The 19,232-nt window shown below is 34.5% G+C and overlaps 1 protein-coding gene across 2 annotated transcripts; it reads right to left on the reverse strand.

Moving 5' to 3' along the window:
* Positions 1 to 1,486: 1,486 nt before the first annotated feature.
* Positions 1,487 to 5,537, reverse strand: LOC109239898 (uric acid degradation bifunctional protein TTL). 2 transcript variants are annotated; one of them, XM_019406491.1, is made up of 6 exons: positions 5,226 to 5,537; positions 5,038 to 5,129; positions 4,135 to 4,192; positions 3,880 to 3,981; positions 2,629 to 2,788; positions 1,487 to 2,125 (listed from the first exon to the last, which is right to left on the reverse strand). In XM_019406491.1, exons 1-6 carry the CDS (start codon positions 5,361 to 5,363, stop codon positions 1,671 to 1,673), a joined length of 1,005 nt encoding a protein of 334 aa, XP_019262036.1. In that variant the 5' UTR covers positions 5,364 to 5,537; the 3' UTR covers positions 1,487 to 1,670. The 2 variants fall into 2 exon arrangements, with proteins under 2 accessions (XP_019262036.1, XP_019262035.1); XM_019406490.1 differs by having other exon boundaries at positions 1,487 to 2,128.
* Positions 5,538 to 19,232: the final 13,695 nt, after the last annotated feature.

Raw genomic sequence — 19,232 nt, forward strand, 5'->3', positions numbered from 1 at the left:
TAAGCCCCACAAATGTTTAAATTTTTTAATTTGTAAATTAATAATATAGTATTATAACACAAAAAATATAAAAAATATATTAAAGTTCAAGAAAACTAAAAAGAATTAAATAACACACTAAGAAACAAAGACAAGAGAAGAGTTTTTCGGGTTTATTATTTCTCTTCAAATTATGTTATGTCTAGTTTTAGGGGTTCAACCAAATCCTTTTTTTTATAGCTTAACATCTCTTCTATAAAATTGCATGTACTAATCTTCTAAATATCTAAGCTAGTAGTTTGATAGGAGGCCAAAAGCATAAGGAGTACTCTCCAACCTTGTTCCAACATATATATTATGAAGAAGAAAAAAAAAGCAGACTCGCATATTATAATACACAATAGTAAAAATCATAACTTCATTAAACGCAAAAACTTAATTTGAAGGAAAGAAAACACACAGAACAATTTCTCTCACTCTTCCATAAACAATGTAATAAAAGAAACAAATTAAAAATAAAGTTGACATAATATGAAAAACTAAAAGACTGTCGAAGTATATAGCTTCTCTAATTTCTTCCCCTCTACACCTTAGACGTTAGCATCATTACTATCGTTTGGCTCAGTATTTTTGGAGGATTTTTTGGTTCTAACTATGTAGATGATCCCCAAGAGCAAAAGCAGAAAAACGAGGGCTATAACACCCCAAACGGCTTTATTTGGGGCATGCCAACCATGATTATCCAATATATTTCCGCCATCGTCGTAACTAATATTATTTCCAGGAATATTATTCAAACTAGTTGTTTGAGAAGACATTTTGGATTCGAAGCTAAAGAGAAGAATGTAAGAAGGGAAAATTTATAATTGTACATAGAAGAGGATCCGAGCGACCCCTATTTATAATTTTACAGGTACGTATTATGTATTATTATAAATATATTCTTGGAAAGAAACAAAAGAGGAAAAAAGACGAAGCAGGAAAATGAAGTAATTTTCCTTATTAATAAAAAAACTTCCACCTCTTTATGGTTCGTAAAAAATATAAAAAGACAGAGAAAGAGAAAGAGTAACTTTCCTTATTCATTTGCATTTTGATTTATGGAAAATTAGTGCAAAGAGACTTTAATCAAGAAACAATCCCGAACTAGTACTTACTAGCTAGGAAAAGAGAGGGGGGAAAAGGAAGGAAATATACATAAAGTGGAAAAGAAATTTTAGTTCTGCTGATTGTGATGTATTTTATGATGTTAATGTTTGTAGATGTCAATGCTATTGTTATTAGCAAATCATCTCATATTTGTCTTGACACCAATGGAGCTCCAGCGCGTACTTAAATTGATAAAAAATTTGACACAATGAATTCCACTTGTTAAAATACCTTAGGAAAAAGAATAATTTACCCCCTTCTTTTAAAAGTATCTTAAAGTTGACCTCATAATGTTTTTCTATAGGTTTTTAAAGAAGATTTGAAATTATAGTATCTACAATAACTATTGTCTAGCTAATCTGGAAAAAGAAACACTTATATTTACAACCACTATGTCAATTTGTAGCTTAATCTGGAAACACAAACTGATAGAAGAAATACAATTTCCAGGCAAAGCATAAGGGTAAGTGATTCATTCATCCAAATAAAATACAGTATTATTCTCGTGAAAATTTTCAACACTTACCAACCACCTTATTAAACTAGCTACCACGATATGTGGAGAATGAGAATGGAGAGAGCAGAAGAGGAACATGAAAATGATCCCATTTCTGGGACTCTCTGATCTCAAAGACAATAGAGACATAGGGAAAGAATCCATCAGGATTATACTCACCTGTGTTGAAACTTATCCGGTATATTCCTGGAGCCAAAGCTTCAACCATATTCATCAACTGACCACTTCGACCATCTTTGTCCGTAGCTGAAGACCCTAGTACTTTCCACCCACCAATATTTGCTTTGCCAAATTGTGGTCTTGTTTGGTTGTCTTTCCACATCTCTAGTTGCACTTCAATGCCACTCGCTGGACATCCACGACTAGTATCAAGAACATGGGTTGTGATGGGCGGGCGAGTTCTATTTGGAATATGAGCTGGTTTTGCTCCAGCATCTCCAGTTGCAGCAGTCAAATGTGCTCCAATAATGTTCACACGATCTTCTACAATTTAAGGTTCAATGAAAAATGTAATGGAAAATGTAACATATGGAAATGCTATTTTCGGGATATTATAAATACTTTCCGAACTTTATAATAGTTATCATCACTGCATACTTGAAATAGAGTTTCTCAAGAAGATGCATCAGAAAATTGAGTAATTGAGAAGATCAGGCGAAGGTATTTTGCAGATGGCATGTTTCCAAACTGCAGGAAACAAGGGGATAACCAATTGCTAACATCTCCGATGACTCAAGATTCATAAGTCAGACCATAGAGTAGATTTGAAGTCCTTCAACAGTAAAGTTTAGGAAGAGAAGATCTGAAATATATTGTGCTCACATCATTTAGAGAACTGTTGAAAAGACTTTTATGCAAAGGTGAAGCAAAAATCCTCATAGTGGGAGAATAAGGAGCAACTTCGAAAAATTTGAGATTAAGATAACGAATCACACAAAAACAATTAAAATAAATGATTAACAGAAATAAAAAGATGAAATCACCTTCTGCTTTTCTCGCAATATTAGTTGTAGCCAACGGTTTAATTGTTGGTGCAGTATCTGCTTTCTCTGTGAAGAGTTTGGCAAGGCGTAATTCAGTTATTTTCATTTGCTCCTGGGCTGCAATCTCAAACTCAATTATTGGTCTGTTCTGGTACCGTATCTACAAGAGGTAAAGTTGAAATGGAATATGGATCAGTATTTAAATGACAAAATAGATAACAAGTTTATTTCACCATTGCCCTCAGTAGATAAAGTAACCCAAATAGTCTGTTGTTCAGAAAAACGGCCTACATAGTCTACTTCCTGATATTTAAAAATCTCAAGGACCTTGATTGAAGGCCATCAGAGAATATGGCTCTTATGCAGTTAGAAAAAGCGAGGGACAAAAGACACCCTTGTGGAAAAATAACATTCTCCATTGGCAGAAAAATGGACAATGTAATAGCTTCGTCCAATGAATACAAATCCCTCCAATGAAATTAAGGAAATGGTTGGACTATACTTATTTGTTCACGTATATTCTCAAAAAGATTGTTGAATGGACCCATAGACTGCTCAAAAGCTGAACTGTCATAATATTCCAGTGAGAGTATCCTAATGAACAGAGATATGATAAGGAGCAATTTCCATTTCACTATGGATGGCTAGGTGGAGCTTTACGCAAGACAGGTTTAGCACATGGTAAAAGTTATCACGTGCCAAGAGAGCTGCAGAAAGGAGTATGAAGAAATGCTAAAGTATTTGTGATGTATCACATTCACACGCATAACCTTTATAAGTTCTATCAGAATTAGATAATGGGAATTTGTTCTGGTCCGCTACTATCTTCTCCCACAGCTCATGACTGACCTCAAAAGATCACCCCTTTTATGATGCAAGAGGATGGAGGTCAGACTCGGCATTCTCACATCAATCATAGTTATTTTATGTATCTCAATGCACTGTGAGCCAACAAAGGGATCAAACTCTGGTGATTTCCTTATAATGTTGTAAGGATATCAAACTTTGGCACAAGATAGAATTCAGGATGAAAGTCTGTCTTGACATCAGGGGGAGTGAAACAGAATTGCTACGCCTTCATCACTGAAGAATTGCTTTAAATATTAGATGGAATTTTTTTAACTCAAATGATTCATGTTCTAAAGTTAAAAGCTTTGCTCTAAAAACTATACGATTATAACATGCCTGATTATAATTGAGGTTACTATAAAATATATGCAATCTTTCTATCTTCAAATTGAGAGACTTTACCTTCAACTCTGCAAGTATCTCAGGGGTACTTCTCCCTGAAGCACATATCAAGAAGACAAATCCAAACTTCTCCCTATAGCGAGCATTCCACTCAAACAGTTCCTGCAATATCAATTATGAAGCAAACTCTCAACTTTTTTTGCACAAAATAAAAAGTTAACCTACTTGGCCCAATCAACAATAGAAAAGGGTAACCACACTATTTTGCATTTGATTCATAGATTTCTATAGGCATATAACTTTAGATCAAAACACCTGTAATGTAGAATCAGTAGCAGTGGCCAGAGCTGTTGACTGCTCTCCCTTACTCCACCTGTAAAAGGAGACACTGAACTTTACCTTCCAGTCTGACAAGGTATTAGCATATAGCTTGAGAAGATGAAATCGTAAAAATTGTAGGTCTACGGACGGGAGGGTGGGGATGGGGAAGCCACAGGACAGAACAACAGCGGTAAAGCAGTTCTCTCAAAGCACATCCATCGTAGCAATTTTGCTGGTTTGAATGTTAGGCCTCTAAGGCCAACATATAGCTCAGTGTCCCATAAATACAAACATTAAAATGGATGAACGGTCATACAAAATTAGATAAGATAAAAAACGATCATATCTGACAATAGATACACATATAAAAGATGTTCCCAAAAGAAGCAAGCGATTAGCATTATTTATTCAAGTTTGTTACGACAATCGATGCAATACCATTTAATTTCTAGAAGTTACGTTCTAGTTATACATAGCTTCAAATGCAAATGTAAAAATGCTAAAGTCAATTTTCAGAATTTAGATAATTCTAGAATTTCTTAACTAATATCTTAGATACTACACGGCTGTAGAATGTTATGTATTAACAAATTTGATATTTCTCTTTCAAATACCTAACATCAAGGAGCCTACATTTGAATAAAATAAAATAAATAAATAAATAAAACTTTTTAAATGCAGCATGACCACTTTAGCAGGGATCATGATCGCGATTTACTTTCTAGCCGATTAAGCATCAAGATCTTATCAACTGTTAAAAGCCAAAATTAAAAATAAAAGATTGTGGGCGTAAGAAATTCATTTCCCAAAATCAACTTAGCATAACATTGAACTTCCACACAATCTTCAAATAAAGAAACAAAAAAGGCAAACTTTTAGGGAAACAGAGGACTGTACTGGGCAAAAGTAGGGCTTTGGTGATTCTTGGAAGGGCTTTGACCAATTTGTGGATGAGCAGCAAAAGCTTCAAGCCATCCATTTACATCAACCTGACCAAGTTACCAATCAATTAACAGCTGTATATATAAGATAAAATAGAAAGAAAAAAATAATGGGCAGAGATGAAATGGGTATATGTACAAAACCTTGTTGAACCAGATATGTCTGGCAGCACGAATGGAATCTTGGAGAGTGGAAAAGGGGGCAGCTGCTACCATCTCCTTTCCGAATTTAGTGCTCCCACAGCATGCCAAGAAATCTTTTTCATCAAACACTGATCCCATATTTTTTTTTTTTTTGCAATTTCTTCAGATTAATAGTAACAGAGTATAATAGCTCCAAATTGGATGTGGAGTTTGCAGTGAGATGGATTTGCAGGGAGTGAGGGGCGTTGAATTTTGGCAAGATTCTGTCAGTTAGAGCTGGTGAAGAAATGGAATTTCTGATTTTATTATAAAACCAATTATTCTCCCTTTTTTACACACTTAAAAAGATAAAGGAAAAAGTAATAGGGCGCAAAAATAAGAGGAGGTTAAAAAAAAAAGTGGTATTAAGAAATGTAGCTCAAAGTAACAATATAAAATAAAGAAGATAAAGTAATAGAATATGAAGTAACTTTTTTATTTCATCAAGTGTTGAAGTGTGTCCCATATCACATTTTATGCCTTTATTTATATTGTTATATAGAAGGTTACAAGATGATTGTCTTAAATATGACAATAACAATTGAGATCATGGGCGAAGATCAAGGGATGGGTTACGGAGGTGCAGGAGTTACAACTTTAGAAGCCGATACAGAATTTAAATTCTATGGGTTCAAACCAATTTTATTTTTAAAAGTATCGGTTCATACTTACTATATGTTGTAATTTTAGTAATTTTTTACATATAAATTTATACTCCGCACAAAAAGCATTAGGTTCAATTCAGGGGCGGCCTTACCCTAAAGCAGGATTTAGGCCCCACATTTGTGGGGGGCCCATTTTTTGTTACACCTAATACATTATATAACTCCATATGTTTTAATTTAGATGAGGTTGTTTGACTCGCCACGGAGTTTAAGAAAAAGAAAAAAGACTTAAAACTTATAGTCTTGAAAGCTTAAGGGGTAAAGGATTTGCAACTAGTATGATTTCTGCCAAGGAAATTGCATTTGAAATGAAAATCAAATCCGAACTTCGGAAGAAACGTGTGATATATAGAAAAAAAATAATTTGACGAGAATATTGATATTGAAATCTCAAAATCTCTCGAAGAGTCCTTTAGAGTTAATTACTTTTTATACATAGTAGACAAGACTAGTTTTTCAATTCAAAATAGATTTGAACAATTTGAAGCATATGAAAATATGTTTTGTTTTCTATTTAGCGTAAAAAACTGAGATCATCAGATGATGAAAATTTAGAAAAATACTGGTGGGATTTTATTGGGTAGTTGTTGTTGTTGTTGTTGATGTTGTTACTGCCTTAATCTTGAGTGTTCCTTCAAGCATAATAATCAATTGATATTGATAATTTAGATTTATTTTCTAAATTAAAAGTGTTAGAAAAATAGTATAGTTAGAAGATAATTGTTTAATTGATATATTCAACCAAATAAAAAGATTTGATTCTTTTTCAAATGTCTATATTGCTTATAGAATAATGTTAATAACTCCTATTACCGCTAATTCAGTAAAACGAAGTTTTTCAAAATTAAAATTAATAAAATCCTAACTAAGCTCAATAATGTCTGAAGAGAGGTTAAATAGATTAACTATATTGTCACTTGAGAAGGAATTATTAGAAAAAAATTGATTATAAAAAAATTATTAATAACTTTGTATCTAAAAGAACTAGGAAAATGGACTTTAAATTTAAAAAAAAAATTAACAAAAAAATTGAGGCCCCTCGTAAAATATGGCTTTAGGCCACAAAATTCGTCGGGTCGCGCATGGTTCAGTTGAATCCGGTACCAAAGGGTTGGATCCGCCCCTGACAATCATAATATTGATGAGTAGTAGGAGGTTATTTATATCATGGGTGAAAGTAGTGGGAGTAGTGAACATCCACATTTACTAATAGTTTTACAACACTTCCCCTTGGATGTCCAAAAATAGATAATATGCCTCGTTAAAACCTTACTAAGAAAAATTCTTGTGGAAAAAAATCTTAGTGAAGGAAAAATAGTACACATATCTGTAATACGCTTTATTTGTTGCCTCGTTAAAAACCTTACCAGGAAAATTCAGTGGGATAAAGCCTAGGCTAAGGGAATAAGAGTACATTGCATATCTTACTCCCCTCATGAAAACATCACTTTTTTTCTCGAAAACGGTGTATTCCAATCTTCTGACTCAACTTCTCAAATATTGAAGTTGGTAACTCCCTAGTGAACAGATCAGCCAAATTTTCACATGAACGAATCTGTTGAACATTAATTTCACCATTTTGTTGAAGAGCATGCGTGAAAAAGAACTTCGGTGAAATGTACTTTGTTTTGTCTCATTTGATGTATCCTCTTTTCAGTTGAACAATGCAAGCAGCATTGTCTTCATATAGTGTAGTTGGATTATCTTTTTTCATAAGTAAATCACACATGTCCTGAATAGTCATTGATCTCAACCAAACACATCCCGACTAGCTTCATGAATGTCTATTATTTCAGCATGATTTGAAGATGTGGCAATGATTGTTTGTTTCATTGAACGCCGTGATATAGTTGTACCTCCATATGTAAACAAATAGCCCATTTGAGATCGTGCTTTATATGGATCAGACAAATAACCTGCATCGGCATAGCCAATCATTTCTGACTTGAATTTATTAGAATAAAGGAATCTTATATCTATAGTTCCCCGAAGATATCTAAATATATGCTTAACACTATTCCAATGTCTTATTGCTGGGGAGGAGCTGAATCTTGCTAACAAGCTTACTACAAAAGCAATATCTGTTCGGGTATTTTTGGCAAGATATATCAGTGCCCCAATTGCACTAAGATATGGAGTTTCATCACCAACAAGCTCTTCATCATTTTCTTGAGGCCTAAATGGATCTTTATTTATGTTAAGCGATCTCATAACCATTGGGGTACTCAATGGATGTGCATTATCTATGTAAAATCGCTTTAAAACCTTTTCAGTATATGTTGATTGATGGCCAAATATTCCATTTGTCACGTGCTCAATTTGTAGGCCAAGATAAAATTTTATCTTCCAAGATCTTTCATTTCAAATTTTTTCTTCAAACACTCTACGGCCTTCGGAAGCTCTTTTGAAGTGTCAATGATAATCAAGTCCTCAAAATACACAGCTACAATGACAAATTTAGATCCAGACCTCTTAATAAAGATACAAGGGCAAATAGGGTCATATTTGTACCCTTCCTTTAGCAAATACTCGCTAAGGCGATTGTACCACATCCTCCCTGATTGCTTCAATCTGTATAAGGATTTCTGAAAGCTTTATTGAATAAGTTTCCCTTGAACTTTTATGTGCTTTAGGAATTTAAATCCTTCAGGGATTTTTATAAAAAATTTACTGTCCAATGAGCCATATAATAGGTTGTGACAACATCCATCAACAGCATATCAAGCTTTTCATGGAATGCCAGATTTATTAGATACCTGAAGGTAATTGCATCTACCACATGAGAATATGTCTCTGTATAATCAATGACAGGCCTTTGCGGAAACCCTTATGCCATCAGTCGTGCTTTATGTCTTACAACTTTACCTTTCTCATTTCGTTTTCGCACAAAAACTCATTTGTACCCCCACTAACTTGACATCTTTAGGCGTTCGAACTATTGGTCCGAAAACTTTACATTTTTCGAGTGCGGCCAATTCCGCTTGAATTGCATTTTTCCATTTTGGCCAGTCATTTCTCTATCTGCATTCATTGACAGATTTTGGTTCAATATCATCTTGTTGCATTACTTCAACGCGTTATTTCGGTTTCACTTTTTTCGTAGAGACATTGTGAGCATGTGATTTTTGACCTATATGAAATACTCCTATAAATTTCCAAGAAAATAGATTTTTTTTTCTTAATTATTTGTCATTTTTAGGAGTTTTTGTATAATTTTATTAATTGTTTGCATTTTTGCATGTTTAATTTTTATTTAAATCATAAAAAAATATCAAAAATACCATGCATTGCATTTAGGCTTTGTTTTTACATTTTTAGGATTAATCAGTAATTATTTGATTTATAAAAATTGAAAATCACAAAATAGCTCATTTTACATTTTTTACCTTTTAATTTTTAGGTTATTGATTTTTTTCCTTTAATTTAGAATTAAGTAACTTTTATAATTATTGTAATTAGGTAATTGGTTTAATTTTACAATTTAGGTAATTTAGGATTTTAATTTTAGGATTTTTAATTAAAGAAAATAAAAAGAAAAAGAAAAGGAAATAAGCAAAAGAGGAGTTTTTAATCTCGGAATTGGGCCAGCTATACCAAAACTAGCCCAAAAAACTACCCAAATTCGCCCCAAATCACCTAAGCCCAATCTCACATGCCCGGTCCAGTTCCCCCACTTAACCAAACGACCCCGTTTCATCGCCCATCAATCATAACCGTTGGATCCTTGTGATCCAACGGCTCGGAACTGGGCGAGTCTTTTGTATAAAAGTGTCCGAATACCCCCCGCCCCGAAAAACCTAAGTGCTCCAAACACCACCAAATTCATACCATATACTCCTCACCTCCCCTTCTTCCCAAATCCACTACCAGTTTTCCTCAAATCACCCTTAACACTGTCAATGTTCAAATCTGAGATCCCAAAGGAAAACTGAAAAACCCAAACCCGCTCCTATTCTGGTTTCAACAGTCTCGAAGGATCGATTTGAGCCAAAGTTTATGCTAATCGATTGTTCTTCACAAGAACAATCGATTATCATTAGTTTTGGCTGATTTCATGACCTACCGGATTCCGACCAAGTACCCACTGGCCGGCCAAACCTTGTCAGCTTCGTCGATTCGTTGGCTTGCTTCGTTCGTCATCACATTCATGGCCAAAATCAGTTTGTCTCTGTTTCTTCTTTCTTTTCTTTTAGTTATGTGTCAATCTTGTTTGTTTTGATTGCTGGTTTGTTTAAATTTGAGTAAAATAAGTTTACTTAGTTAATCGTTTTAATTAAATATAGTTCGATGCATTTAGGTTAATTAAGTCAGGTTAGTTCAATATGGTAGAGTAATTAAGGGTTTGTTTCTTTTCAATTGGTTCTATGTCTGATTTAGCCACATGGTTTAGGTTCTCCTTTTCTTTCTTCAATTGCTAGTTTCATTACTTGTACGTAGGTTTAAGTTTTTAATTAGGTTTTAATAATTTTCCTCTGAAACTCGTGCTAATATTAGGTTTAAATTTTCTTCAGTGTTTGTTTCATTTCTGATTCTGTTCATGTCAAATGAATTTAGGTAATTTAAAGGGTTAGTTGCTCAATAATTTATTCCTTTGATCTTTTCTTTCGTGTTAACTTTGTCTTGTGGTGTTGGTTCTGATTTGCCAACAAATAGGAACCTTAGGGACTTAATTGAACCAAAAGAGTCTAGGTAAAGATGAAATAAGCAGAATTTAGAAGGGCAAATTGGGGTTTTACCTTGAGGGAATATCAGAATGTTCTAAGAATATCACAGCTGTCCCTATCCTTAGCACAAAATGCTGGAATTGGATAAGAAAAAGGACGGACAACTGTATAGAAATGTTGTACTATTCTGCAGTATAAGGAATTAGGTCAGAATACTCCTTTCTTTGGATGCTTTCTATGCACTCTATAAAAGGGAAACATTCCCTCACTCACACATATACAATCATACACGATCATTAGCAATCATTAGTATTATTCTCTGCATAAAATTCCTCTTTTCTCTGAAAATTTCAGATTTCAGAAAACCTTAGAAAAATTTCCAATAGTTCTCCTTCTTGTTTACAAGTTAGAAATGGTTTGAAATAGAAAGTTTTCTTGGGTTATTTAGCTGGGTATTTCTGGTTTCAAGTTGTTGGTTTTGGGTCTAAAATTCTGGGATTTTGGTTGCTGTTGTTCTGTCCAGTTGCTATTCTTTATTCCTTTCAAGTTTCAGAATCTATTCTTCTGTCTTTTTGTCGCTACTGCTGCTGTTAGATACGCCCAAAACACATTTGTAGCTCTTTTAGAATTTACAAAAATGAAGCTATTCAGCTTACTGATTCACTGACTATGCCTATGTTTGAATTTCTTGTGTTTCTTTGCTGCATATACTTGCCTGTGCTCTTTCTTAAGGAGAGCAGTTAGTCTCATCTTCCCTGTGTGTTTGATCTTTAGTTGAGGTTTCTTTGATAAAAGCCATCTTTAATAAGTGCCTTTGTGTATGTGTGATTAACATATTTTGAATTTAGCTGAAATGATTGCAAGAAATGAAAATATACTGATATGAACACTTGTGTAAGTTTGATACATGTAGTCTTCTTAAAAATGTCAAAACCTGGACTTGCTAAGATGGAACTCTATGCTGATTTTCTTTGATTTTAGCTATTAAAGCTATTATTCATGCCTTTCTTGCTTATAAACGACCTTATTGTAATGTTTGCCTTGTTTGAAATCAAGTAGGCTATAACTTGTGGATTTGACCACTGATTGGCCAAATCAACATGTGTTAAAGCCCAGAATTAGATACGATAGTTGATAATGTACTGAAATTTGTATGATATTTTTTGTTGTTTTTGGCATGAGAATGGCCACAAAGCTGTTAGCTAACCTTGGGCTAGTACTTGCAAATTTGGTCACTAGTTGACCGAATCAGCATGCTCAAAAGCTAAAAGTTGAATCCTGCTGTTCTAAACACAAGAAGAGACCAAGCTTTTGAAGGACAAGTCATGTCCAAAAGAGGCAGGGGATTCTTTAGGTTGTTAATTATACAGAAATTTGTAATATATTAGTTTCTTTTATGTAGTTATTTCATGTATTAATAGGTTATAAAGTAATGTTCTAATTCAGGAAATTTTCCTTTCATTTGGAGTACTGTAATAAGTTAATTTCTGATTCCATGATTTAAAACAACTGCTGCTAGATGTGTAATTACGTTGTTATTGAATATTTGCAAGCATAGTAATGCAATGGCCAAGGCCATGGGCGAGATTTTCAAGGCCCGTTTCTGTTGGTTCAAAGATGGGCCAGACTTTCATATTAGCCCAGATGGAGAAAAACTAATTGTGACAAGTCTGGGCCTAGGCCATTGGGCCTGGGCATTGAACCCAATAGCTTGGCCCAGTCGTAGATGCTTCTTTTGTGAGTAATGGGATAAATACATGTCTTATGTCTTGCAAATCATGTGTAGTTTAATTAATTTTCAAACTTGAGTTGTGTTTTTTATTCTGATTTTTATATGTAAAAGCGAATTTCACTTACAGCTTTTGATTTAAGCATATACTATGGCTAAGAAATGCAAAGGTAGATAGGCCCAGCTAGAAAACACATAGCAACTGGGCCCGCCTAAACTTAAGCCCAATGTGGGCAGCTTTATTCAGATTCAGTACGATATCTTGAAGCCTTTTGACTTCTGGGCCAAAATCATGAGCCCAATTACAGCTTTCAAAGCTGAATTGTTTAAGTAGTGAGCCATCGTTGGCCCAAAATAATTGTTCAAGAATAATTGGAGAGCTTAGCCTTAAGTTAAGAAAATTTTAATTTGAACTTCAATTAGGATCCTTAGACTTATTTAAATAAACTCCCTTAGTTAAAATAAATTGGGGCATGCCATGCCAAACCAACCTATAATTCATGGCCCTCAAAAAATTAGACCAAGAGATAATACTTATAGAAAAGGTTTGAGGCGTGCCATCAATTAAATCATCCATGGCCCTCATAAATGTTGCTATTAAAATTGAACCTTCGTAGTAGCTTTAGGCGCGTTCTTTAAATAATTCATCATAGCTACGGGTACGGTTCCCGTGACGTAGTTGTGATTTTTAATTATTAAAATCCAAGTGTACATTTTATGTGACCCAATTTCAATCTTCAACAATATTAAATAAAGCGTGTTGGTGCATTTCATGTATCGTGATTTATGACGCGTTTTAAATAGCACTGAATCTTCCTAAAATAATTAAAAGCGGTTATAGAATCTAAAATGCACAATAAGTTAAAACATGTAGTAAATCAGATAATAGGCCAATTTTAATAGTTTAAGCGACCGTGCTAGAATCACGGAACCAGAGAATGCCTAACACCTTCTCCCGGGTTAACAGAATTCCTTATCTAGAATTTCTGATTTGCAGACTTTTAAATAAAGTCGTAATTTCCTCGATTTGGGATTTAAAATAAACCGGTGACTTGGGACACCATAATAAACTATTCCAAGTGGCGACTCTGATAAATTAAATAAAATAATTCCATTTCGATTTATGTCACTTCAGTTGGAAAAACTCCCTTATATCCCCCTCTCGGGTGGTAAAAAAGGAGGCGTGACAGACATAACTTATTGAGATCTCTTCATTTTCATCATTTCCAGGTACTAGAAACCTCCTGTGAGGTCTTATCAATTATTATGTCTTTATGCTCCTCTTGAGCAATTGCCTCCACGTTATGATCAACTTGATCATTTACTCCTTTTCTTTTTTGGGTATTCTTATCCTGCATTGGTTCAACTGCAACATTACTTCATATGCTCCTCTTGAGAAATTGCCTTCACGTTATGATCAACTTGATCATTTGCTCCTTTTTTTTAGGGATTCTTATCCTGCATTACTTCATTGGCTTAAGATCCACATATTGTTGCATTACTTCAACTGCAACATTGCAAATGTGTTGTTAACAACAACATGATTTTGGTTTCACTTTTTCCCGTAGAGACATAACTTATTGGGATCTCTTCATTTTCATCATTTCCAGGTACTAGAACCTCCTGTGAGGTTTTATCAATTGTTACGTCTTTCTGCTCCTCTTGAGCAATTGCCTCCATGTTATGATCAACTTGATCATTTGCTCATTTTCTTTTTTTGGGGATTCTTATCATTGGAACTGATTGGTCTACCACGTTTAAGGTGTGTCCTAGACTCATTTGCATTATCATACTGTCCAACTGGGACATCAACTCGAATTGTAGCATTTACATCCGGAATATGCAATTTAGTAACCCCTAGAAGGTTAGTAAATGCATTTGGCAATTGATTTGCAACATTTTGCATATATATGTTCTTTTGAACTTCTTGGTCACATTGATTTGTACGAGAATCCAAATGAGATAGAGATAATAAATTCTAATATATCTCTTTTACCAACTATTTGTTTTCTCTCCCTAATGTTGGGAAAACTCATTCATCAAAACGATCAGCAAATATGATTGTAAACAAATCTCCTGTCATGGGCTCCAGATATTTAATAATAGAAGGAGATTCATAACCAACAGATACTCCCAACCTTCTTTGGGACCCATCTTTGTGTGTTGTGCTGGAGCAATTGGAACATATACCGCACACCCAAAAATTCTTAGATGGAAAATGTTTGGCTTCTGACCAAAAGCCAACTGTAATGGGGAGACTTCATGATAATTGGTTGGCCTTATGCGCACAAGTACTGCTGCATGCAAAATACCATGTCCCCACACTGAAAGAGAAAGTTTTGTCCTTATTAGCAATGGTCTAGCTATTAATTGGAAGTGTTTAATCAACGATTCTGCTAGACCATTTTGAGTATGAACATGAGCAACCGGATGCTCAAATTTTATTCTAGTGGCCATATAATAATCAGTAAAGACCTGAGATGTAAATTCACCAGCATTATCAAAACGAATTATCTCAATTGCATAATCTGAAAATTATGATCTTAACCTTATTATTTGGTCCAACAATCTCATAAATGCGATATTGCGAGTTGACAATAAGCACACATGTGACTATCTTGTAGATGTGTCTATCAAGACCATAAAATACTTGAATGATCCACATGGAGGGTGTATAGCCCCACATATATCACCATGTATACGTTCCAGAAATGCAGGGGATTCAATCCCAACTTTAGTTGCTGATGGTTTAATAACCAATTTTCCTTAAGAACAAGCAGCACAAGAGAATTCCTTAAATTGAAGAATCTTCTGTTCTCAATGTGTGCTCATTTGAATTATCTATTATTCTGCACATCATGTTAGAACCGGGATGGCCCAATCGGTCATGCCAAATGATAAAATTATTAGAAGTAGTAAACCTTTTGTTTACTATGACATGTGATTCAACCACACTAATGTTAGTATGGTACAACCCAGAAGAAAAATAGGGGTAATTTTTCATGCACACATTCCCTCCCCCCCCCCCCCTCCTCCCCCGCTTTTATTGTAGTAATATAAAGGTATTCAACCTTTCCTTCGTTAGAAGTCTCAACATGGTAGCCATTTATGGGAATAGCTTTGGAATTCAATAAGTTTCTTTGAGACTTACTATAATACAATGCATTATAAATAGTCAATATCAATCCTCCATGTAATAATAAGGCTGCTCTTCCAGAGCCCTCAATTAATTATGTATTACCAGATATTGTATTAACATAGGCCTTTTTCATTACCAAATAAGAGAAAAGTTTCTTTTCTCTTAATATTGTGTGAGTTGTAGCACTATCCAAAAGGCATAAAGCTTCATTAATCATCTTGGATTCAATTGAATACTGAAATTTTTTATTTTCTTCATAAAAAATAAAAGTACACCATGAGAAATACGGAAAATAACAACAACAACAACATAAGACAACTTAAATACTACTTGAAAATAAAAAGAACTAAACGAGACAAAAAACCGCTAAAAATAAAAATGACAACATAATTGCATTCCCCAATAAAATGATCAAACTTAAGTTTTGATACTCAAAGAAGTCTTCAACTTTCAGATGAGTAAGATCATCTAGGCCTTCAAAATCATCATCATTCAAAGCAAGATTTGCCTCGACATTATCATCATTTTTGTTTGAAGGCCCTGCCTCAAAATCAATTTTAAATGTCAAGTGAGACTCCATTGGGGCATTAGCAGAAGATGCTCCAACATTATTTACCTTTCTTTTGATAGAGTTTTGACAAAGCCTGACAAAATGCTCAGGCTCACGACATTCAATTTTTCAGAGACCTTTCATGCCATAGCGGTGACAATTACCACTTTTGCCTCTTGAAGGATCGTTTTGAGAACCCATATTATTTTCTCGTTTGCCACGACCATCACGATGACAATTATTATATCGTCTTTTGCCATTGCCATTCCCACGTATATTCATATGGCCATGATAATTATTCTGTCTTTTCCCAGACTTATCACGTCTCACTACCATGTTCGCTTTAGGAATCGGAGCTGACCCTGTGGGACAGGCTTCATGATTTTGCATCAAAAAGGTATTATGTTGCTCAGCCACCAGAAGGTATGAGATCAATTTAGAATACTTTTAAAACCCTTTTACGGTATTGCTGCTATAACACCATATTTGAGGCATGAAAAGTCGTAAGAGTCTTTTCTAACAAATCCTTATCATTGATAATATTACCACATAATTTTAATTGGGAAGTTATTCGAAATACAGCAGAATTATGCTCACTTACGGTCTTAAAATCTTGTAACCGTAAGTGCATCCACTCATATTGAGCCCTTGGCAATATCGTGGTCTTAATGTGATCATACCTTTCCTTCAGGCCAATCCACAATTCAAGTGGATCTTTCACTATAAAATATTCAACCTTCAAGCCTTCATCCAAATGATGACGAAGGAAAATCATAGCGTTCGCTTTGTCCTGGCTTGATGCCTCATTACCCTAAGTAATGGTGTCACCAAGACCTTTAGCGGCTAAGTGAATCTCAGCATCGAGAACCTATGATACGTAATTCTTTCCAGAAATGTCAAGTGCCACAAACTCAAACTTTGACAAATTCGACATAGTAAAAACTATCAAAGAAATAAATGAATTAGAAATAGTAAAAAGAAATAAACGAAGATATTTTCAAATATAGTCAATTTGATCATAATTCCATAAAAATAATAACATCAATTGACCAGTTAATCATCATAAAAATATATAAGTTAGTTATTCCACAATAATAAAATATAAATATTAGCGTTATATAATGCTATATGGTGGGCTGGGCTGGGACCAGGACCGGACCCGCAGTCTTAACGGGCTAAACGGTCCTGGCGGGCCGGTCCTGGTGGGCCGGTCCCCAATGGTGCAGGAGGCTCGTGGCGCGCCGGTTCACTTCTATAAGCCCACGAGCCCGGGACCGCTAAGCCCGGGACCGGCAGGCGGGCCTGGGCCGGTTCAACCGGGCCTAACAGGCCTAACGGGCTCCAACAGGTATTTTTAAAAAAAATTTTTTTTTTTTTAAAAAAAGACCAAAGGTCAGATTTTTAAAATCTAGCCGTTGGCCTTCAAAATTTATCCGTTGGCCACTTTAAAAAATAGCCATTTGGCCTCCAAACTTTATTTTAACCCCAAACTTTATATAATTACACTTTTTTCTAATTCTCAACTATAAATACCCTCTCATTCTTTTATTTTTACTCACCAATTCATCAATCTCTCTCAATCTCTCTCAATCTATATCTAATTTCTCTTCTATAATTGCTTATTTTATTATTGCAATTTCGTGAAAAATTGTGAAGTTGTTTAATTGAAGTGTCTTCAACGATTTTCAATTTTCAAGAAGTTGTTCGGCAATTCGGTAAACTCGTTCCAACTCTTAAGTTTTAAGAATATATTTTTGTGTGTTTTAGTTTGCATAATTGTAATTAATATGGCATTTTCTTTGAAAAAAATATTTGGTGGTAAGGGAAAAGCTAAAATTGGTGAAAGTAGTCGCCAACCTACTACCCTTCCCCCGGCTCTCCGACCCAGACCTGTTACTCGTCCTGCTGCTCCTATTATTCTTGATAGTGATAACCCTTGTTTTTAATTTTCCGATAGTGAATTTTGCCATAATGTTGCACCAGGTGAACAATTAAATGAAGAAGTTATGAATGCTCTTTATCCTAATCAAACTATCTTAGAAAATAATGAGAAAAATGAGGATGTAGATGAAACCCAACCGAATTTAGATGATACACCTACTAGTCCTGTTAATAACCCAACTGATGCCCCGCCCGACCACCTGTAGAAACCCCTACTTTTAATAGACAACCTTCTAAACGCCTAGAAACATCAATAGTTTAGAATTTTTTTACTCAAGTAAGAGAACAAAATAAGGCTAAGTGTAAAACTTGTGGGAAATTGCTGGCGCATAAATATACTGGAGACCGTAGCGGTACGGGTAGTTTGGCTAGGCACATACAAACATACCCTAGAGATAAAGTTAAATATTTACAAATGAAAGCGCAACAAGAGGGGACAAGTGTAGATACTGCGGCTAACCCTAGTACAGGTTCAAATCTAGTTCAACCAGGAATTAACACTGTGACCGGTGGTATTTTATATTACGATCCTAATAAAGATCGTGAAGAATTAGCAAAGATGGTCACCGTTATGTGCTTACCCTATACTTTTCCTTCTAACCCTAATTTTGTGCATTATATTAGAAAAGTTTTTTAATCCTACTTATAAAGGTTGGCCTCGCGCAACAGTTAAGAGCGATATTTATAAATATAAACATGAATATGAACAATATTTGCGGTATTTATTTACTCATATAACTAATCGGATTTCTATTACTACTGATATTGGTAGAAGTAATAATGACTGTGATTATCTAACTGTTACAAGTCATTGGATAGACGAGGAGTGGATAATGCAAAAACGCATTATTGCGTATAGTAATAATTAATTCACGTCACACAAGTAAGTTTAAGTTGCGTAACACCGTTGCAGATATTTGTAGATATTTTTGCATTAGAGATAAAATAATGGCAATTTCTAGGATAATGCTTCTAGTAACACTAGTGCTATAGGCATACTTACAACAACACTAAATCCTGCATTTAGTAATTGTTTCCATGGAAGATAGTATTTGTCATATTTACCATTTAATCGTCGTGATGGTATGAGAATTTTAAATTTAGAAATTTGAAAAGGTTAGAATGGCTCTTAATTGGCTTTTTTATTCAAACCGTAGAACTAGACTTAGAGAGTATTTTAAAAATGTGATGAATTTGGCCTTAGAGAAAGAAAGGTTCCTAAACCTTGTCCAACTAGATGGAATTATATGTACGAAAGTTTAGTAGTTGCATATGAAAAT

Source organism: Nicotiana attenuata, unplaced genomic scaffold, assembly GCF_001879085.1.
Source record: "Nicotiana attenuata strain UT unplaced genomic scaffold, NIATTr2, whole genome shotgun sequence".
Taxonomy (NCBI): domain Eukaryota; kingdom Viridiplantae; phylum Streptophyta; class Magnoliopsida; order Solanales; family Solanaceae; genus Nicotiana; species Nicotiana attenuata.

Excerpts from the sequence above, each read along its gene's own strand:
- LOC109239898 (XM_019406490.1), bottom strand. The coding sequence starts at position 5,363 with ATGGGATCAGTGTTTGATGAAAAAGATTTCTTGGCATGCTGTGGGAGC. Across the intron at positions 5,130-5,225 it reads GACATATCTGGTTCAACAAG|GTTGATGTAAATGGATGGCT; the intron begins GTTTTGTACATA and ends TAACTTGGTCAG. Across the intron at positions 4,193-5,037 it reads CAAAGCCCTACTTTTGCCCA|GTGGAGTAAGGGAGAGCAGT; the intron begins GTACAGTCCTCT and ends CTCCTTTTACAG.